General features: G+C 39.9%; 2 protein-coding genes across 2 annotated transcripts in view; one reads left to right on the plus strand and one right to left on the minus strand.

Moving 5' to 3' along the window:
* The window catches only part of LOC149210764 (uncharacterized), a 28,225-nt gene extending 8,632 nt beyond the window's left edge, over positions 1 to 19,593 (plus strand). Inside the window, exon 2 of the mRNA XM_089396935.1 lies at positions 19,155 to 19,593. Within this exon, the coding sequence (XP_089253061.1) occupies positions 19,155 to 19,580 (426 nt within the window). The 3' untranslated portion in view covers positions 19,581 to 19,593. The remainder of the gene's footprint in view (positions 1 to 19,154) is intronic.
* LOC149210763 (uncharacterized) overlaps positions 1 to 23,445 on the minus strand; it is a 42,567-nt gene that overhangs the window by 11,925 nt on the left and 7,197 nt on the right. The window lies entirely within an intron of this gene.

Genomic DNA, 23,445 nt, shown 5'->3' on the forward strand with positions numbered 1-23,445 from the left:
CAGTTTCTCCTTATTTCTCCCATGTAGTTAAATGCCCATTCCCATAACCATACATTTAACAGACTGAAAAAAATAAATGTTGCTGAAAACACAAATTCTGGAAATTTTTCAGAATGCTGGAAATTGCAAAATTAAAAATCAGCAATCAAAAACAGCCATTAAAACACATTAAAACACTGATATTTTTGGTCAACTTGACCCTGGAAAAACCCCCTACAACTCTTGGGGAAAACCAGTTTGAGAGCTCTTCTTTATTTCTGAAAATTGCCTTTTTACAGTGAGAATTATTCAGCAAAAAATCAGCAAGCAAATTTACAACTTATCTCCTTTCCCGTGCCTCACAGCAATCTGGAAATTACAGCAAACAGGACAGCAATAAATGTTGTACGGCCTCCGTTTTGTGTGCAGAAAAATCAGCACACTGCTCCTCGATTTTTGTGCAAAAATCTGCCTTTCACTATGTGCTGAATCAGCTGTACAAATATGCTCAACTGCTGCCTTGGAATGTGTGCCAAGCTGCTGTCTCCTTCTCCTCCCTGCTCAGAAATCTCTCTTGCTCTCTTGCTCTCCTCCCAATCTGCTCATGAAAGAATTAATGACCTTTTCCTCATTTTCCTCCTTTAATATAACTCCAAGTGACTTTTGGGTGATCCAAGTGACTTTTGGGTGATCTCTAAATCCAATGGCTGAAATAGATTTAGATCAATGGCTGAGATTAAATGCTCATTTAAATCTCACTTTCTATTTTTTAATTCACCCCACTTTAATAAAGACCCACTTAGTCATTTATTTCCAAAATCACTTTTCCTTTCTAATTTTTCATTGACTTTATAAAAGTCACTTTAAAATTAGACTTAGTAACTTTATCACTTAAAGTCACTTTTAAATTAGATTTAACTTTATAAAATTATAAAGTCACTTTAGGAGAAAAATTATATTCTTTTGGACACTTTTCCCTAGGCCAAAGATCAAAGCCTAAGGGAACCACCTGTCCTCCGGTACCAATTTTCAACAGGCAATGGTGAGATCAAGCTCTTCCCGTCTCTCTTTTTGGAAAATCTTGTCCATTGGACCAAGTGCAATTGCTCTTCTTTTTGCTGCTTGTCCCCCAATAGAAGTAGAACTCTCAAATGGAAATTTGGTGGTGGCTTTCCTCAAAAATGGAAGGGGGTCTTCATTCTTGGGTTTTCTTGATTTTGAAGCCACATTTTCCATACCAACAGTGGACTCCTTTTCCAATTCTTTTCTCTTTTGTAAAGAAACAACTTTACAAGCTCCAATCCCACAACCCGGTAAAGCCAACAAATGTGCTTTCACACAGAAATATGTGCTTTTGAAAGCAATGTGACAAAAGTTGCATCTCCATTGCACATTGCCTCCTCCCTTCCCCTTGGTGCTTGTCCCATCCTCTCTTGTGACATATTTCCACAATGGATATTTATCAATGTTGTCTCTAGGTCCTCCTCTTCCATCAACATTACTTGCAGCAGACTCTGATGATATTGGGGGAGGAGGGGCATCTCCAATGGAGACATTCTTGCCCTTCCTTTGCCCCCTAACTGCTGCCTTTGATTGAGCCATGAATACTGTAAAAGAAATGAACAAAACATGCACAAATTTGTAAACAAAAAATCATATACAAACTGTTGTAATAGAATAAGAAATGCAAAAAAATGGAGCTAAAATGCACTTACCTGGTGCTTGAATCTCCTTGCCGAATGCTCCACTCCCTTAGCTCCTTGCTCCAAACCCTTCTCTCCTTGCAAACAGCTCAAACAATGCAACCCAAATGATAAACAGCGTGAATGAAATGAAGAAATGCAGCCTTTTTTAACCCTGCGGCAGTCGCTTTTCTGGGACACGAATCCTGGAATCGTGACACGCTGGCAAAAATCGGGATTCGTTTAGGATTCGACGAATCCTAATAGGATTCGAAGAATCCGAGTTTAGGATTCGTTTTTTGGGCGAATCGTACTGGACACGCAGGATTCTGATTCGCCAGGCTATATGGACGAATCCAATTACTTAGCTGACGACAAAGAAGGAGAAGAAACCACACCTAGCAATGATGAACCCACTAAGCTTAGCAGTCCCAAGGAAGAACACCCTCAGGAAGAAGCTAAATAGGAGGAAAAATCTCATGAAGAAAGAAATCTTGACCCCAAGCCAAGATTTCCATTCTTTCAAGAACACCCAGGTATTACACCTTCAGGGTCAAGTTGTCAAAGGATAACATATCACTACCTCGATTAATGAGGGAGTTACACATAATTTCATTGATGCAGCGCTGGTAGCAAAGAGAGGGCTCCCCCCAGAAGAATTCGAAGGCCTCGATGTAATAGTAGCGAATGGGTAGAACTTGGATTGCACATGGATGATCCCAAGTTTGAGTGGAACACTTGGTAATTATACTTTCACTAGTGAATTTTATGTAATTGACTTGGCATATATTAATATGGTATTTGGGGTCCAATGGTTGTATTTGTTGGTAAAGCAGAACTATGGATTACCAAACATTGGAAATGAAATTTAAAGCACCAAATGGCAGTAAGGTAGTTTTGAGGGATATGGCAAAGGTTGGACCACAGAGCATTTCCACGAGAAGGATAGAGGCCATTTTAGGCCCGGGGATGTAGCATATGTAGCAGAATGCAGGATTACGAGCCAAAAGACTCCCAACAGTGACAAACCACAGTACAGAGCAGAGATCCAAAAGGTGTTGGACAAGCATGGTCAGGTATTTGGTGATATTCCCCCAGGATTACCGCCTAAAAGAGGATTAGGGCCAAGCTCGTAATCACACACCATATCGACATCCAAAGAAATTCAAGGACGAGATAGAGAAGACTATCCAAGAGTTATTAGCAATTGGTCATATCAGACCTAGCTCGAGTATGTTTGCCTCATCCATGGTTTTGGTAAAGAAGAAGGATGGCACGTGGAGGATGTGTATTGATTACCGAGCTCTCAACAAGAAAACCATCAAAAACAAGTATCCCATTCCCAGGATTGATGAATTATTGGACGAGCTACATGGAGAAATATATTTTTCAAAGATTGACTTGCGTTCAGGATATCACCAAATCCAGGTTTGAGAGAAGGATGTGTCCAAAACAGCTTTTCGTTGCCACTATGAACATTTTGATTTTTGATCATGCACTTTTGGCTAACCAACGCTCCTGCCACTTTCCAATCTTGCATGAAAAACATCTTCAACAAGCAGCTAAGGAAGTTCTTATTAGTCTTCTTTGATGACCTTCTCATTTACAGCAAGACATGGGATGATCATTTGGGGCATTTGGATAAATTTTGAGCATCATGCAATAACAGTCCCTCTATGTTAAGGCATCAAAGTGCGAGTTTGGGTTGACACAAATTCTCTATTTGGGAACATAATCAACGCAAGGGGAGTACAAGTTCATCAAGAAAAGATTCAAGCAATATTGGATTGGCCCACACCCAAGAGCCTGACAGAACTGCGAGGATTCTTCAAAATTTGCAGCTATTACCAATGATTTTTCAAAGGTTTCTCTCAGCTAAGTGCACCTTTGACAAATTTAACAGAAAAGTGGGCTTTCAAGTGGACAGAAAAATGTGAGAAGATGTTTAACAAGCTCAAAGTAGTGATGAATTCATGTCCAGTATTGACCCTCTCAAACTTTAGTCAACCATTTATATTGGAGTGTGATGCGTCAAGAGAAGGAATATGGGTCGTCCTAATGAAAAAAGGCCATCCTATCATTTTCGAAAGTCGGAAGCTTCAGGACTCAGAAAAGCTTTATTCCATATACGACAAGGACATGTTAGCTATCATGCATGCTTTGGAAAAGTTCAAACAATATCTAGCGGGAAACAGGTTCGTAGTCAAGACTCAGGATGGACCACAATAGCATACATCGTTTCTTGGGACAAAAAGGCCTAAACGAGCAGCAACAGAAATGGGTAACCAATATCCAAGCTTATGATTTTGATATTGAGTATGTGAACGGAAAGAAGAATGTTGTAGTCAATGCACTTTCCAGAAAACCAACAGCGTGTGCCCTCATAGAACTTACAAAAGATTGGAAGGTTCACCTCTCAGCAGAGTATGCCAAGAATCAATTTTCCTACGCAATTATCAACCGAATCATCCAAGCCAACAGGTACAAATTAGTTGACGGGTTATTTATTATAATGAAAAAATATACTTGGTTCCTGAGTCCATGCTCAAGGAGAATATTTTGAACATTCCATTGTTTGCACATTAGGATTTTTTCAATATGTACCAACAGATCTGGGAACGATTCTCATGGAAGTGGCTAAAGAAAGATGTGATGAAATACATCAAGGAATGCATGGCATGCCAACAAAATAAGGTTGAGCATACACATCCTGCAGGTCTCACCCAAACTTTACCTATTCCTGAATAGAAATGGGAGAGATCTCGATGGAATTCATCACAAGGCTGCCTAAAGCGCAAGGTAAGGATTGCATTTTGTTAATTTAGGTATGTTCTATGCTTAAGAGCAATTTACTTCAAATTTCTTACTAGCCCAATATCAATTTCCAGATTAGCAATCACATCAGCATGATAGTAAAATGCGGATAGAACAAAAATATAAACAGTAGAAGACAAGCCAAGAAAAGAGGACACAAGATGTGGCACCAGCCAGAGACAAACCCCAATGTGGGGAAACCTTGATCAATTCTTCTTATAATCTTCAATAGTTCAGCATAGAGAGAGAGAGAGATAGTACAAATATACAAAACTGATATTTTATGACAACAATAGCAAACCCTAACCAGCAAAGTCAAAGTTGGTCAAACAAGTCAAATTTGACATCCAATCATCTCGGCCAATAACCCAAACAACTTGGCCTCCAACAGCAAGGAGAAGCAGCCCAAAAATAGTCTGAAAATCACTGACAAACTTCGGCTAACTGCAGTTAGCCCTGCAGCCAACCCTAGCACAGTCAATGCTGGTCAACGAAAGTTCAAGGAGGGATCTAGAAGGTTGTCCAAAACTGCGGCTGCCAAGGAGAGGCAGCCTAACCCAATCCGCACTCAAGGAGAGATAACATTGTCCAAAAACCCTCCTGCAACTTCGATCAAACTCAGTCAACGTTGCCCTAACAAAAAATCAGACTTCGTCCTTCCACACATGTGAGACAAGCAGCGCCAGAAATGCGTACCCAAACAAGAGAGAGAACGATGAGATGAGATGATGAAATGAAGCCTTCAGGTCTCCTCCTTTTGTAGCAACGTTGCGGTTAAGTTGGGGGTGAAAAATAACTAATTTGCTTGTTGGCCGACCTTGACAAATTGTCAAGAATATAAATAAATTCATATCTCCATATATACATGTCGGAATCAGATGATCTTTAGATCAATCTTACACCTCTCGGAGAGAGGAATCCAAGAAAAATATCAGCTGCCCTAAATAAGGTGACCCACATGGAGTTTGGCCCTAGTTGCCAATTTTAACACTCCCTCTCAACTAGGGAGAACTCCATCTACTAATCCATCTGTCTGTCGGTACTATCTCTGCCGTCAATGCACTGCTCTGCACTACTCTGCTCCGCTTTGCTGAACTATGAAGAAGAAGAAGTGATCGAGAATGTATCATACCATTCTAAACTGACCCGAACTCAATCCCAAATAAAAGAGAGTGTCTCATACTACTCTTATTGACCCGAAGTCAGTTCCAATAAAGAGAGTGTGTCATACCACTCTTATTGACCCGAAGTTAGTTCCAATTGATCCCAGATCAATATCATCCTAGCATAGGGAGTACGGTAGTACACGATGCCTCCATCAGTAGTACTATGGTCCCTATCATCATTCCCTACTCATTGGCCAGATGAGAGGTACTTCCCATGAGTCCTAAACTGCATGGGTAGGATGTCTCAATAGGAGAAGGATGAACCACTCATCCTGCCTACATATCGCCACAGGGTATCATAGGGGAAGGTTGAACCACTCATCCTGTATATATCAAACCACTAGGGAAGGTTGAACCACTCACCCTATGCTCCAAGAAGTACTCCAAGCCCCCCGGAGCTCCCAGAGCTCAATGTCCATATCATACAGGATCCTCATAGGAGGGTCTCTCCACGACTCCTAGTCGTTCTCGGAAAGTCAAGAATTTGACCTTTCCTAAGGGCTTCATCAAAATGTTGGCAACCTGCTCATCAATCCCAATGTGATGGAGCCTTATTGCTCCTCGTTGTACCATATCCCAGATGAAGTGGTACCTGATATCGATGTGCTTGGAGCGATCATGAAATACAGGATTCTTTGATAATCATATCCCACTATGGTTATCGCAAAGGATCACAATGGTATCCAACATATGTCCAAACAACTCACTGAAGAGCTTCCTCAACTAGACAGCTTCACAGGAGGCCATACTCGCAGCTATGTATTTGGCCTCAGTGGTGCTCAAGGCAACTGACTTCTGCTTCCTGCTCATCCAGGATATCGAAGTAGAACCCAAAGAGAAACAGCACCCAGAAGTGCCTGACCAATCAGCATCAGAATAACCATGTAGCCTCCCATCTCCGGCAGTGTATCTCAGTCCATGAGTGATTGTACCCCGAAGAAATCTCAGAAGATTCTTGGCACCAATCCAATGTGAGTGATGAGGCTCAACCATATATAGGCTCAACGTGTTGACTGCAAAACATATATCCGGACGGGAGTTCACCAAGAACATCAGTGCTCCTATGAGTTGACGATACTCAAAGGCATTTCCCAATTCAGGTACGACAGCACTACCTCATAACTTCTTAAAGTTAAGCTCCATCGGGGTAGTCACGAGCTTGCAGTCCACCACCCCAAATCTTTCCAATATCTTCACCGCATATTTTCCTCGAGATAGGAAAATTTTTCCTACCTTTTGCCAGACCTCCAACCCTAGGAAGTAGTGCATCAGTCCTAGGTCCTTCATCTCAAATTCGGAAACCAACTCCCTCTTACATTTGTGAATGAGAGGGTCTGCACCAGTCAGAAAGAGGTCATCCACATAAAGCACCAGTATGAGAGGTCTATCCTCTTCAACCTTAAAGTAAAGGTTCAGATCGACTTCACTCCATCAAATAGCTATCGATCCTCTCATACCAAGCTCAGGGTGCTTGCTTCAACCCATAGAGAGCTTTCTTCAACCTGCATACAGGAGATTCCCAATCATGAATCTCAAACATTTCGGGTTGTTCCACATAAATTTCCTCTTTCATCGAACCATGCAAGAAAGCGGTCTTGACATCCATCTGATATAGGTTCCATCCTTGCGAAGCAACAAGGGCTATGATCGAGCGGATGGTGGTGTATCGAGCAAGAGGTGCAAATATCTCATCCTACTCTACACCTTCCTTTTGAGAGAAGCCTCGAGCAACAAAGTGAGCCTTGTACTCTTATGCACTCCCATCAGCTCCATGCTTGATTTTGTAAAGCCATTTAGATGTGACAACTGATTTGTCTTGGGGTCTAGGGACCACATCCCAGACATCATTCTTCATAATGGACTCGTATTCTTCATTCATAGCATCCTTCCACACTTGATGCTTCACGGCTTCTTCGAATGATGTAGGCTCGTTTTGAATGATGGTGCTCATAATGGTCAAGTATCCCTGATACTTGGCAGCTTCTTGCTTTCACGAAAAGTTCCCCTTGGTGCAATATGTCCTCTCGACATCTTCGAGAGTCTCCCTAAGCCATGAGGACCTCTTCTTAGAGGAGAAGGGCTCTTGAGGAGGGGAATCAATAGGATCCATAGGTTCATCTACATACAACATAGTTTCATCTTCTTTTTCATCCTGCTTTCCAGTGTCAGCTTCTTTATCCTTCCTTGGTATAGGAAGGTTGTCAACCTTGCTAAGAGCCATATCTTCGTCAAAGGTGACATCATGACTTATCTCAACTTCCCTTTGACTAGCCACATAAATTCTATAGCCCTTAGAATTTTCGCTATAGCTCACAAAGATTCCTTTCTTTCCAAATGCACCCAATTTGCTTCTTTTCTCTTTTGGCACATGAAAGTATACGGGACTTCCAAAAATTCTAAAATGAGAGACATTGGGTTTCTTACCAGTGAACATTTCTTCGGGACAATTGGAGTCCAATGCTTGATGAGGGCATCGGTTTTGAACATACACGGCGGTATTCGCAGCTTCGGCCCATAGTACAGTTCTTACTTTCAGCCACACCATTCTGCTCAGGAGTGTATGGTATAGTGGTCTCCCTCTTAATGCTAGCTTCTCTACAATAGTCATGGAATTCATTGGATTCATACTCGGTCTCATTATCAGTCCTCAATATCTTGATTCTCTTCTCGGATTGATTTTCGATCATGGCTTTGAAGTGATGGAACCAGGTGAACACTTCATCCTTCTTTTTCAAGAAGTAGATCCAAGTCTTGCGAGAATAATCATCTATAAAAGTGAGATAATATAGATATCCTCCCAAGGAGTTTACAGGCATCATACCAGATATGTCAGAGTGGACCAACTGCAATATATCTGTGGTCTTGCTATTACTTGAGGGGAATGGTCCCCTTTTGAGTTTTCCTTCGGCACATCCCAGACATATACCTTCATGCTCTACTTTGAACTCGGGCATCCCTGTCACCCTCTGTCTCACATCAGGTAGGGCCTTGTAATGAAGGTGGGCAAACCTCCAGTGCCATAGTTTAGATTGTAGAGATGTGTCGCAAGACATGGCCCCTAATGGACTTCCTCCAACTTGATACAAAGTGTCAACCCGGAACCCAAGAGTAAAAGCATCTTTAAAATTATTTTCCAAACACGTACCTTTCCATCGATGAATGCCAAAATGGACACCAGGTTCTTCTTGAGATCAGGTACATATAGAACTTCTTGTAAATGAACTGTGTTACCCTGATTCAATTGAAGGGTAACGTACCCTACACCCTTTACGGGATAGGTGGCATTGTCTCCAAGAATAATCTCCAAGTTTGTCTCCTCCTCTATCAAATTAAAGAGAGCTTCCTTGTATCCGGTGAATTGCCTTGAGGCACCACTATCAATAAGCCAATTCCCCATAGTGTTCGGGGGAGAGGTATTAGAGAGGGCTGATATAAGATAATACTCATTTTGCTTATTGTTAACAGCATTTGATTCTTCATGCCTGGAGTTCCTTGCTTTCTTGGAGGGTTGACCATTTCCATGACTTCCCGCATTCCTTTTTCCTTTGCCATTGAACCTGCCATTCCTTTGATTGTTGTTGTTGAAGTTGCCCCTAGAGTGATTGTGATCATCATCATGTGATGTGTCCTTTCTATTTGGATACTCCCTCACATAGTGGCCAAACTTATTGCAAACAAAGCATCTTCCCTTCCTTCCACCCTTAGATCCGGGCTTACCTTTGAAATGTCCTTTAGACCCAGAATTATTTCTCCTTTTGGCATGAGCGGAGAAAGCAGTGGGATTGCCTCTATTTGAAGGCATTTCTTGCTCCACCATTCTTGTCTCTTCTTGAATGCATCTCGACATCAATTCTTCAAATCCCGGAATTCGATCATTATTGAGAATAGTGGTTCTAAATATATACCACTCGAGTGGGAGCCCTCCAAGGGTAGTGATAGTAAGTTCCCTGTCAGGAATGACTTCTCCAATCGATAGAAGATCATTCTTGATCTCAGTGATCCTTAAGAAGTAGGATTGAATATCCTCGTCCTTGCCCTTCTTAATATCCTTCAACTTATTTTTGAGGAACAAAACTTGATTTGCATCACTAACCTTAAACATGCTTACCAATCTGTCATAGATCTCCTTGGAGGTGTTCAAATCGGAGATGTAGGCCACCAGACACTTGTCAATGGAATCTCTAATAATCTTCTTTGCTTTGACTTCACCCTTAGTGTACTTGTTATTTGTAGCAGTCGATGCATTTGATGGAGGCTCAGGGATTTTACCCTTCACATAGTCCAACACTTCTTGTTCTTCCAATGTCAGATCAAGAGACATCTTCCATCCGTGATACTCAGACTTTTCACGGAGTTTGTCTTCAGCCGGGAAGTGGGATGAGGAACCCATTGAGCCTTTTGTCCTTTCCAACTGTCTTCAGTGATTGCTCTTTCACTGTAGCTTGGGCTTTGTCTTCACCTTAGCTCTAATACCATGTTAATTTAAGAATGTTCTATACTTGAGAGAAATTTACTTCAAATTTCTGATTAGCCCAATATCAATTTCCAGATTAACAATCACATCAGCATGATAGTAAAATGCAATAGAACATAAACATAAACAGTAGAAGACAAACCAAGACAAGAGGACACAAGATGTGGCACCAACCAGGGACAAACCCCAATGTGGGGAAACCCTTGATCAATTCTTCTTATAATCTTCAATAGTTCAGCAAGACAAAGAGATAGTACAAATATACAAAACTGATATTTTATGACAGCAACAGCAAACCCTAACCAGCAAAGTCAAAGTTGGTCAAACAGGTCAGATTTGACCTCCAATCAGCTCGGTCAATAACCCAAACAACTCGGCCTCCAACAACAAGGAGAAGCAACCCAAAACAGTCCGAAAATCACTGTCAAACTTCGGTCAACTACAGTCAGCCCTGCAGCCAACCCTAGCACAGTCAACGTTGGTCAACACAGGGTCAAGGAGGGGTCCAGAAGGCTGTCCAGAACTGCGGCCTGCCAAGGAGAGGCAACCTAACCCAATCCGCACTCAAGGAGAGATAACGTTGTCCAAAACGCAGTCCAAAAACCCTCCTGCAACTTCGGTCAAACTCAGTCAACGCTGCCCTAACAGAAAATCAGACTTCGTCCTTCCACACGTGTGAGAGAAGCAGCTCCATAAATGCGTACCCAAACAAGAGAGAGAAGGATGAGATGAGATGATGAAATGAAGCCATGAGGTCCCCTCCTTTTATAGCAACGTTGAGGTTAAGTTGGGGGTGAAAAATAAGTAATTTGCTTGCTGGCCAACCTTGACAAACTGTCAAGAAAATAAATAAATTCATATCTCCATATATACATGTCGGAATCGGATGATCTTTAGATCAATCCTATACCTCTCAGAGAGAGGAATCCAAGAAAAATATCAACTGCCCCAAATAAGGTGACCCACATGGAGTTTGGCCCTAGTTGCCAATTTTAACACATTTAAACCATGGTGGATAGGTTGACCAAATCCACACATTTCTTTGCAATTTCATTTGATGATTCGGCCAAACAAGTAGCAGATATGTTCTTCAGAGAAGTCTTCAAACTGCATGGACTACCAAAGAATATAGTTAGCAATCGTGACAGTAGGTTTATGGGTGCTTTTTGGAAGGAGCTCTTTAGGCTAGTAGAAACCAAATTAACCCCTAGCACTAGCTTTCATCTGTAGCCAGAGGGTCAGATAGAAAGCGTGAATAAGTGGACTGAAGGGTACCTACACAAATATGTGACGGGTCAACAGAAACCATGGATCAAGTGGTTGTACCTTGGAGAGCATTGCTACAACACCACCTACCACTTATCCATTGGGATGACACCATTCAGGGCTTTATATGGGTATGATGCACCATCATTTATTGACAGAGTTTTTGGAGACAACAAGGCACCTATTGCTAAGGATTGGATATAGGAAAGTCAGGACATCCTCAAAGTACTTAAGGAAAACATGTAGGTTGCTTAGAAACAACAGAAGTTGTACATAGATCAGCATCGAACAAAATGCAGCTTTGAGGTAGGAGACCTCGTCTTCTTGAGATTGCAACCCTATCGACAGTGTACCCTTAAGAACAGTGGCACTGAAAAGCTAAAGCCTAGGTTCTAAGGTTGTACAAAGTCCTCCAAAAGGTTTGCAAAGTGGTGTATGAGTTAAAACTACCAAGAGACAGTAGAATTCATAATGTATTTCATGTGTTGTGCCTCAAGAAGGTCATGGGGCAGCAAGTCACCACATCTATCGAACTCCCGCCCTTAAGACAAATACAGGCAACTAGAATTAATTCTGGAGACAATCATGGTTGTGCGGGAAAAGAAGTTAGGAGGGAGAGTTATTCCAGCATACCTTATCAAGTGGAAAAATTTGCAAGAGGACGCGACATGGGAAAGTGAACGTATTTTGCAGCACCCAAATTTGCAATTGCTTGAGGGCAAGCAATTTCAGGCAGCAGGGATTGTAGCGTCCTCTACAAATTGAGGACAAATGGGACGTAATAGCCTATCCATCCCTGTAGGCTATAGTCCTCCATAAAGGGGAAAACCCCAAATTTACCCAATGTTGGGCAAGTTTTGGGGCCGCTGGGCAAAAAAACCCAAAATTGGGGTTTGAAGCAAAGTCTACCCAATCATTAAAAAAGAAGAGACACCTCTAGGAAATCTATAAATATGAGAAGAATGAATTCATTTGGGAGTATCAAGTGTGGATCAATTCATTTGTTCTTGAGTAATAGCTCTAAGGATTTACACTTTATACCCCTTTCTCTCTCTTGTCAATTTCGGTGGTGAAAAATTCCGCCCTAGTTGACATCCCTCCATTTCCTCTCTTTGTTTTGGCCCAAGAACTCTTTTAAAGGAGGACCGAAATTCCATTGGATCAATTTCTCTGTTTTGGGCACAAGAATTTTAATTTTGGGCAGCGAGGTTCTTTCTGTATCTGTTTGGACTTCTGGAAGTCTTTTGTAGGTAGTGAAGATCTTTCGAAGAATAGTGAGGATCTTTTGAAGAGAGCGAAGATCTTTTGAAGGATAGCTAGGATTTTTTTTAAGGTAGCAAAGGTTATCTCTCTCTTCCTGTCGGGCACAAGGACGAACTTGAAGAGCAAGCAAGGTTACCTTGAATTCTGACTGGCACGGGATTCTTATTTGAAGAGGAGCAAAATTCTCTAAGCACAGAATTCCTACTGGAGGTCACGTGCATTTCTGTCAGGGTTTGATCATCGGCACAGGAAGCAATTCACGAAAACGTTTGATAATTAAATTTTGTTCTGGCCCGGGATCTCAAGAGTTTTGATGTGAATTTCTTCCTGAGGGAATTGCGGCTCTCTGTGGACATCCGAACTATACAGGTCCAAACCCCAAACCTGTGATTAGGGCTTTTTCACAGTAGTTCTGATCCCAGGTTCTCGAGTGATCATCTGAAGTGTTACAAACTTATCGCGTGTGACTGAGTTGGTGAGAGCTCACTTGAGAAAAGGGGAATAGACAGTCATCAAGGGTTTTGGTCTGCAGCTCAAGGGATCTGACCCCCTCCCCTAACAGAAGTATCCATGTCAGATTAATAGTTAGGAGTTTGAAACAGTGAACTAGAAATACATAGATCTTGGGAACAGTAAATTAGAAATACATAGATCTCAAAATCTATGTGGAATAGAAGTCTACCAGAGATTTGCGGAACTTGTAGATGGATTGTTGTGAATTGCTGATAATTACATTGTTGTATAATTAGGTTGTTGGAGTATTGTAAATTGTGGACTGGTTTTTCTGAAGTATTGAAATTTCAGTGAACATTGTTTAGCACTGTTATCACAGTAGTGCTTCTTACAGTTGAATTTGAATTGCAGAATTTACAGTGTGCATAAAAATTGCAGCATTGATTAATATCTTTGATTGCATATTCTATAAAAACCCTGGGATAAGCTAGGGAAAAATTTCACTGCCTCATTACACAAGGTATGGAATACTATGCCTCTCTTCTTTATCTGGCAAATTCTTGCTGGAGACTGATTACGACTTTGAGATCAAGAACCATTTAGCATGTATTGTTTGTGCAGAGCATTCCACAATGATCCAAGACTCATGGCATAAGGATGATCAGAGAATCTGCAAGGTGTTCTTCCCTGAAGACTAAGTCACAAGACAGAAGGACATGGAACATGGACCCCAGAACCAAAACACAGGGAACACTATATATATATATATATGAAATAGAGACATAAAGATCTGAACTTTTTAGAAACTAAAACATTTACAAAACACTTGGAATCCCTTCAAATCTTGATTTTACCCTTCACCTGAACAATGAGAGACTTGAGAGTTCTTTCCCTATGGCTGAAAGCAAGAAAATAACAATAAAAAAACAGTTTTTATAGTTGAACATGCAGGACACATCTAGGGCCCATGTCTGTTTCCCAAGTCTTGGATACAAACATGGACACACCTAGGACACATGTCCACAAACATGTTTAGCCCATGGCATGTTTTAAGACACGTGCAAACATGTTGTCAGACATGTGTCCTAGACGTGTGTCAGATACATGGGAAACAGACATGGGCCCTAAGTTTGTTGTGTCCTGTTTCTTAGCCTGAAGGCGTATATTTAATGCAGAAACATTATTTCCCATGCTGCTGCTGTGTGGCAGCAATATACATGGCTCCAATATTTGTCTAGGGATTTAAAAGGTCCTAACCACATGAAGCTGACATGGAAAGAAACTATACTTCATGGTATAGACTATGGCTCTAATGTTTGCTATGGATTTAAAATGTCCTGACCACATGAAGCATTGAACATGGAGGGAAACTTAACTTATTGGTATATTATTTTGCCATTGATAAAATAACATCACAACGACAAATCTGAAACTTATGCATGGGACCATGGGTACTATATCTTGGCTCTGATGCACTAGAAGTCGCAGAAGTAGTGAATGACTATGTTGCATATAAGAATTATTTTTGTGACCCAGAATCAATTTAAATGTAATTGTGAAGGATTGAAAAAGTGCTTATGAATAGGGTATTTGGTCCCAATGTAATAAAGCATCATCATATGGGAAGAATGGATTATTTCACTTGTAGTTATGGACTCTTGGGACATTGACCTTGGTGCAAACAGCACCATATGCATGGAATGCAATATTTGCTTAAGGTTTTCGTACTTTGGGCATGAAGCAATTTGTAGTAACAATGTCAGCAGTGGAAGGGGAAAAAGAAAAAGACTCTTCACAATGATAATGATACTTTGTGCCTGGTGTACTGAAGTACTATATCCACAAATCAAAATATTTGCAAGTTCATAATGATATTTTTTCCTTGAAACAATGGCATCAGATGCATGAAACCAAAATGCACTCGTAGATATGATCTTTTAAGTTATTGCCAAAGCATGCAGCATCAATTGCAAGGATAAAAATTATCAAGGTTTATTAGCCCCATTGCAACAAAGCAACAGATAATGAGAATAAATGTTTCATCATTGGTGTAACACACCCCCTTCTATCCCCAGCCCTAACTAAGGTTAAAAGAAGGCAGCTACTATGCTGACCCAATCTCCAAGATCCAGTTATGGAAATGGGGTCCAAATTTTTTTTGCTTTCTTCACTCTAGAGAAACCCGAAACAAATGATTCCATTGCATTCATCTCGTCGAGACAATTTCGACAATATAATTTTGCTCTGATCCAACTCCTGGATAAAAATATGGCCATCCAAAGATTAGCCATTTAATTTGTACCACCTTGCCAACCTGCCACGTGGTGCCCATGTGGCAATCCTAGTCGGCCTCTCTTTGCCATATGGCAATATCACCATGGTTTCCAACCTGTTCGTACTAATCACATAAGACCCCTCTATACAGCGGTCATGACCTAACCCATCACACATGTGCTATATGAAAAGTGTTAAGGATTCCGGCCCCTCAAAGGCCACAACACCCTGAAACATCCCCCCCCCCCCCAGAAATGACTCTTGTCACCCCTTGACGTTCCTTTCGGCGACGACCCGTTTGGGATTACGTGGATTCTCATGGCCCCCACTACCAGCAGGTCAACACCTTTGCTCGACCCCATCCTTCCACATCACCCCAGTCATTCCCTTTGCAACACAATTTACACTGTCGAGATGACTTGGCCCCTTTGAACTTCTAGGATGACGCGATCAGCCTACGAGGCTTCCCTACACCAATACGACGCACCCACTGGCCCATTTTGTCACGTCCTCCCAAAGATAAAATCCTGGGAGCTCTCCATGAAACCTCCGGGGAAAAGTTTTGGGACATGTGGACAGCGCAAAATCCCAGCTCAATTCAGCGATCCAGACTTTTTTGGCCTTCACGCTTGGTCATAGCACTCAAACGCATGGTCTAACATACTCGAGCCTCCTGGCTCCTCTGGGCCCTAATCTTACAGCCCCGTGTCATATGTATTACGTGAATGCTTGGGCTTTTCCCCGCCATCAAAGCTTGGTCATGGTGGCCATGTACATGGACAAGGGCCAAGCCCTTAATGCCTTGAACCCAACCCTGCTTATTTCTATAAGAGTTTATGTGTATGTTTGCCAAGCTCTCCCAGCTATCCCTCTTGAGCTTCGAATTCATGCGTATGTTATGGCATTAACGCCATTCCTCCTGAGCTTAGAAGGGCTTCGGCCCAGCGAGTTTATATATAAGACTTGTAGATATATATACATATGCATTGAAGTGTTATCCTTCCTGAGCTCAAATAAATGTCGGCCATATATTCAGGCCAATTATGCAAATCATTAAACACAGAGAGAGCATTTTCACAACAAAGATTTGCCCATCCTTCATGCTCAAATAATTAGATTAATTCAAGCTCAGCGTAAACACAGGAATTTGAACCATTCCTTAAACAACGCAATAGAACAATAAATATTACAGGGATTTACCCTTCTCTTGACGCTCAATCAACTTAGACCAGTGTTGCACATATCGTGATAATATCAGAATTATCGCGATATTATCGTTAAAATCAACCTTGTCAATATTATAGTCGGTATTATCAAGATAAATTGGTGAATTCGAAATTATCGTGTCAATTTAATTTATCGTGATAATTTCTTAAAATTGTCGCAAGTTGAACAAAATTATTGCCCTGTAGCGCCAAATTTCATTTTTTAGCGTCCGAGTCCCGTTTTTTTTATTCTAATTTTTTGCTTGCTAGGATTGAGCTCTGAGAGGTATAGCAACCTTGTGACCTCACTATAACCAGCAAACAAAGGGATTTCCATAGATTTTTTTTCCATTAGCAAAGTATTTTTGGAGTGGATATCTACTCCAATATACCATTTCCACATTTCCAAGTATGTAAAAAAAAAAGTCTCCTTCATTTTGTTTTTCAAGATCTAGTATAGGGTATGCAATGTTCATTAGATATACCTCTTTTTTCTCTCTTTGAATGGAGGATTTAATACTTATGTAGCTAGGGTATTTTAATTGGAGCATTTTTCATGTTTTTTCAATTTTGTGGATTTGTATTCTATTTCAAAATTTGTAATTCTAAGTTCCTCTCATTTTTTTGTCCCATAGGTTTACAAATTGAATCAATGCTCTAGAGTCTACAGACTCTACACATTCCAAGAATCAAAATGCCAAAGCCATTAGATCTAATGCGGGACTATGGTCTACCCTATGAAGCTCATAATAGAATGAGGTTGAATTGCAAGCTGTGGCATGGAAATGTTTGGTGGAATAAACCATTTGAAATAACACCTTGCCAGACTACCAGGGAATGAAGTGGAGATTTGCCCAACAGCCACCCTAGAAATTATCCATATTGCAAACCAATACATTTTTCAAATGCATAAGAAGAGAGATCAAAAGGAAGAAGCAAGACTTGAGCTTGCAAATAGATCCACAAGCTTCTCAAGAGTGGCAGAAAGCCAATCCTTGGGCTCACCTTCTACAATGGATGGCCCTTTAGCATCCTCACCTTTCTTTGTGCCAAGATTCGTGCTTGGAGGGCAACCTTCTATTCGGTCAATGGTGAAATCAAAGGAGAAGGAAGAGGCTGACAAAATTGTGGCCAAATGTTTTCTATGGAGTGACATACCATTCAACATTGCCAAGAACAACCCATTCTACCATTCCATGTTTGAAGTTGTTTCCATTGTTGGTTTGAGCTACAAGGGCCCTTCTTATAATGACTTGAGAGGGCATCTCCTTCAAGGGGAAAAGGTTGATTGCACAAGGAGATTGGTTGAGTTGAAAGAATCATGGGAGATCACAGGATGCACCATTATGTCAGATGGTTGGACAGATGGGAAGGGCAAGTCCATTCTAAATTTCTTGGTTAATTGTTGTTAGATGATCCAAAATAAATATTATCATAGGTTATTAGGTTAGAATAAAATAATTATTAATTTAAGATATTGAATTAATAATTATTAATCTAGAATATTTAATTATTAAATGGAGACATTTAGAATTAGTATATTGTTGTAAAAGATATGACTCTACAAATGTGTCATATCTTAGGCTCTAATTTAGGAGGATTGTTAGTAAGTTGTTTGAATAGCTTTTATTGTAAATGGACACTTGTTATTTTCCAAAGTGATCCATAATTAGAGGTAGTTAGGACATCAAGCTTATAAATAGCTCATTGCAAGAGTGTTTGGTTGTTCGGGTGTAAACTCTTGCCAAAATCAATATGTAATTGTTTTTACTAATTAATAAAATTACATGTCTGAGGACACTTCTGCCATTATTGTGGTATCAGAGCTTCAGTAATGCAGTTGATGTGAGGAGGATATTCCAGCTCAACAAAGTCTTGGAAAACTCCATTCAATTGACCAGCAAATGATTGGTATGAAAATTGTCCAGTTTTTGTTCAAAAGGAAAAGAAATTTGATTATTTTATTGATTTTAGTCTTGTTGTAAATCTGAAAATCAAATTTTTTATTATTATCAAAATTTGTTGTTCGTTGGGGCATGGATAGTCACTCCTACCAGGTTGGGCCTGTCAGTATTCTTTGCACGATTAAATGAATCCAAACTTGTGACATCATAGACAACTATAGCTGCTACTGCACCACGGTAATACATGGGAGCCAAGCTATGATATCTTTCCTGCCCTGCAGTGTCCTATATCTCAAACTTGATCGTAGTCTCATTCAAAGCTAAAGTCTGAGAGAAGAACGCTGCTCCTATGGTCGATTCCTGATATTAAAAAAATTGGCCTCTGACAAACCGCAAAACCATGCTAGACTTACCAGCACCCATGGCATCTGCTGAAATGACTCCCTGAGAAATTCTTCACAGGAATCAATCCCCGATCGCTGCTGAAATAACTCCCTGAGAAATTCTTCGCATGAATCAATCCCCGATCGCTGAAACCTATAGAATCAGACACAGAAAATTCCGATAAAAGGATTATCTGTCCGGGGCGCGTTAAGACACGAGGGTTCTCCGACTGCGTGGTGGTGATATTTAACTGTTAAAGATATGCTGATCTATCTGGTTATGATTAAAAGATCTATTTGAAAAATTTGATTTCCCTTGATGTTGCTGAGATTAGGCAATCCAAACGCAGAAGACTGGAATCAGATACTGCTGTTGAGAAAGATCTGTATCTGCTAGAAGACACTGCAAGCTCGCCTGTGTGCAGCTCTAAGAGTGGACTTACAGAGAATGAAGTAGATGCCAAGGATTATCTGCATCTCTCCAACGCCTTTTCTGGTTCTCTTGATCAGGCCGATGCGGTCAACAAGCGCCTGGATTTATTGCAATCCATATTGCCCGAGACACCAATTTGCAAGCAAGAAACACTTGGCGTAGCAATGGAATATATAAGCACAATGGAGCAAAGAATTAAGGCATATGAAGGAAAGGATAACAACAAAGCCAGCGTGAAGCTAGCAGAAGCCAACCTAAGCCAGCAAGAAGCCAACTTGAGCTAGCCAGCAGCGAGCGTGGAGGACAGCCTGAAACAAAAAAACAAAAAACCAAAAAAAAGAAAAAAATCAGCCTCTTTAAGAGTTTTTTATTTGAAAGTTTAAAGTTGAATATAAGAAGTGAAGAAGTCTAAGAAATTTTCTATTATTAGCAAAATAATATTTTTGGAGAAAGAAGGTGTGAGGAGTTATTTGTAAATGTTTGGAGTAAGAAAATTTTGTATTTTTTTTTTTGGAGTAATAAGGAGATTCTATTAGTAATTTTTTTATTTTGGAGAGATAAGAATGAGATTGTAACTCAAAGTAATTTTTTAATTTGAGGGGGGGTAACAATTTTTTTTACCAAGATTTGCAAGAGCATTGTAAAAGTCAAATTTCGAAAGTTACCTTGTAAATATTTGAGAAATTGACTAGAGCCAAGTGCAAAGCTCAGTCATTTTTCTCCTGTTTCAACGACTATACGAGGGTCAAGGCCAAGCCCCGATAAATCGTTTTTCTGCTTAGTGTGTTGCATGTTGTGTTGCCCATCTTGATATTTTTTTTCTGAGCCCGATTCAAAGTTGATTAACTTATTTTCTGATTTTGACAAACTTGAAGGCACAAAATCTTACAATACATGGCGATGCCTCATCGAAAAAACTCTTATTTATAATGAACTGTGGCATGATATATGTGATGGAGATATTAAGCCAAATAAACCCACAGATGCAGCTGCACTAGCAAAATGGGAAGTGAAGAATGCCAAAGCATTAGCTCTCATTAAATCTTCTGTTAATGATGAAATATATGTCCATATAGCAAATGCTACAGATGCATGGTCGGCTTTGAAAATTTTTAAAGACTTGTTTGATACTCGGCCTGAATCAAAGAAATTTGATCTACAATTAAAATTGTTGCAACAAAAATTGACTGAAGGAGGTGATGTTCTTGAATATATCTCCAGACTTAAGAATATTAAGCAGGAAATCATTAATGTTGGTTTTCAAGCAGTAGATGATAGTCTTATGGTCACAATTTTAATCGTTGGACTTCCTTCTTCCTACACACATTTTTTGGAAACTCTACAATTAACTGGAAATTTAGAGAAGCTAAAGTTTGATGAGCTCTGTGAAATGTTGACCCAACATAATAAAACCTTTGAGAAGAAAAAGAAAGTTGGTGAAGATGTCTTTTTCACAGAGGCCAACACTAGTAAATCATCAATTGATAGTTCTAGAAACAGAGGCAGAAGGAATTTTAATCAGAATCAAGCAGCACATAATGTACAAAGCAGAGGAAACAACTTTAATAGTGGCAATAGTTCAGGCCGAAGTAATTTTCAAGGCAAAGGAAACAGTCAAGGAAGAGGCTATTTTCAAGGAAGAGGCAATAATAATGAAAGTAGAGGACAACCTCAAAACAGAAGTCAAAGCAAAGGCAGAGGACAGTCTCCAGGAAGAGGAAGAGACTTAAGTCAAATTGTGTGTCGAAGATGTAACAAAGTTGGACATTATGCTGAAGATTGTCGAACTTCTATTGACAAAATCCCCAAGTTTCATCAACACTCAGCATAATTTGCAAATGATCAAGATGATGATAGTTCAGAATATGTCTTTACTTCTTCGCCGACATTACAACTTTCATCCCATCTTAAAAGTGATTATGAAGATGCTTGGATCTTGGATTCAGGGGCAACTCAACACATGACTTGTCGACGTGACTTTTTTTGGAATTTTCAAGATTGCCAACTTAATTCCATCTTTCTTGCAGATGATACAAAACATACTCCTTATGGAAAAGGTGCAATTAAAGTTTCTCTCCCTGGCATTGGAGAGAAAATGATTTCAAATGTATGGTATGTACCAACCTTTAAGAAAAAATTGTTATCTTTAGTCACGATTTGACAAGCAAGACATCAGGTAATTATGGAAGATGGCTTAGTTAAGATTAATTCAGTCAAACAGAGCTTGCAAACTGTGATGACAGGTTATGAAGATGGAAAATTGTTAAGGATGAAAGGGACAATTATTCCAAGGCATTCTGACTTTGTAGGGGTAGTGACTACAGGAATTTCACCTATAAGATTATGGCATGTAAGATATGGACATTTAAATTTTGATAGTCTTTCTCAATTGCAAAAACAAGGGATGGTTAAGGGACTTCCAACTTTCAAAAAGGAAAATGCAAAATGTGAAGCTTGCATTTATGGAAAACAAAGTCGAGAAAGTTTTCCAACAAGTTCATGGCGTGCAAACAGGCTGCTGCAACTAGTTCACAGTGATGTTTGTGGACCACTACAAACTTCATTCGGTGGTTGCAAATATTTCTTACTATTCATTGATGATTTCAGTAGAATGACTTGGGTTTATTTCTTGAAGCACAAGTCAGAAGCATTTGAAAAGTTTAAATTTTTCGCCAACTTGTTGAAAATGAAGTCAAAGAAAAGATAGGCACTCTCAGGACAGATAATGGGGGAGAATTCACTTCAAATGAATTCAAAACTTATTGCAGCAATAATGGCATAAGAAGACATCTTACAAATGTTTACACTCCATAGCAAAATGGAGTAGTAGAAAGAATGAATCGCACCTTGTTAGGAATGGCAAGATCTATGTTAACTTTCAAAAAGTTAAGTTCAACATATTGGGCAGAAGCAATTCATACAACTGTCTACTTAAGAAACAGATCTCCAACTGCTTCTTTAGACAGAATCACACCTTATGAAGCTTGGTTTGGTTTCAAACCTCGAGTTAAACATCTTAGAGTTTTTGGATCAGTATGTTATGCCTTAGTTCTGAAAGAAAAACGAACTAAGCTTGACTCAAGAAGTTTGAAATGCACAATGATTGGCTATTCTGATGAGAAGAAAGGGTACCGTCTTTTGACCAATGGAAAATTTATTGTGAGCAGGGATGTAATTTTTTATGAAACAGAGAGTAAGAGTGCTGAAGAAATCGAACGTCTTCTTCAAAAGTTAGAAACTAAAGGCAGTCAAAGAAAAGGAAATACAAAAAGTCAACCAAATTCACCAAATTGGTATGAACTTGATTTTCCTTCATCAGAAGATGATTCATCCAGTTCATCTACTTCAACAACACCATCAGGATCTTCCAACAATTCTTCAGATAGTGATTCTCCACCTCCAGAATCTTCAACTGATCGACAAACATCAGTTTACATTAATCCTCCTTACAATGATGGTGACTTTTCAGAATCTCAAACAAGTGAGCAGCAACTACCAAAATGGGCAGTTCAACTTTTGAAAGATGTAAGGCCTGATGAGCAGAATAAAACAGGAACAAGGAAGTCACACAGAAGTGAAGGAAATTTTGCATTGATAGCAAATGATTTTACTGAACCTTCCACATACAACGAAGCAGTAAAACATAAAGAATGGCAACAGGCTATGGTTGAAGAATATCAAGCAGTAATTGATAACAACACTTGGAAACTTGTTGATTGTCCTCAAAATGTTAAACCCATAGGATGCAAATGGGTTTACAGAATTAAGTACAACCAAAAGGGAGAACTTGAAAAGTATAAAGCAAGACTTGTCGCTAAAGGTTTTGCGCAGCAGGAAGGCATTGATTATGAGGAAACTTTTGCTCCTACAGCTACATGGAACACCATCCGATTAACACTTGCATTGGCCACTCAGAAAGGATGGAAAGTTCATCAAATGGATGTGAAAAGTGCTTTTCTCAACAGAGATTTACAGGAAGAAGTGTATATGACACAACCACCAGGGTTTGAAATTAAAGGGCAGGAACATAAAGTCTGCAAATTGATTAAGGCTTTATATGGGTTAAAACAAGCTCCCCAAGCTTGGTACGCAAAAATGGATGAATACCTTAGAAAAGTTGGTTTTCAACGAAGTGAATGTGATGATACT

The sequence above is a fragment of the Pinus tabuliformis genome, chromosome 1_2 (genome assembly GCF_031772625.1).
Source record: "Pinus tabuliformis cultivar Carrire ecotype Pingquan chromosome 1_2, CPIR1, whole genome shotgun sequence".
NCBI classification, from domain to species: domain Eukaryota; kingdom Viridiplantae; phylum Streptophyta; class Pinopsida; order Pinales; family Pinaceae; genus Pinus; species Pinus tabuliformis.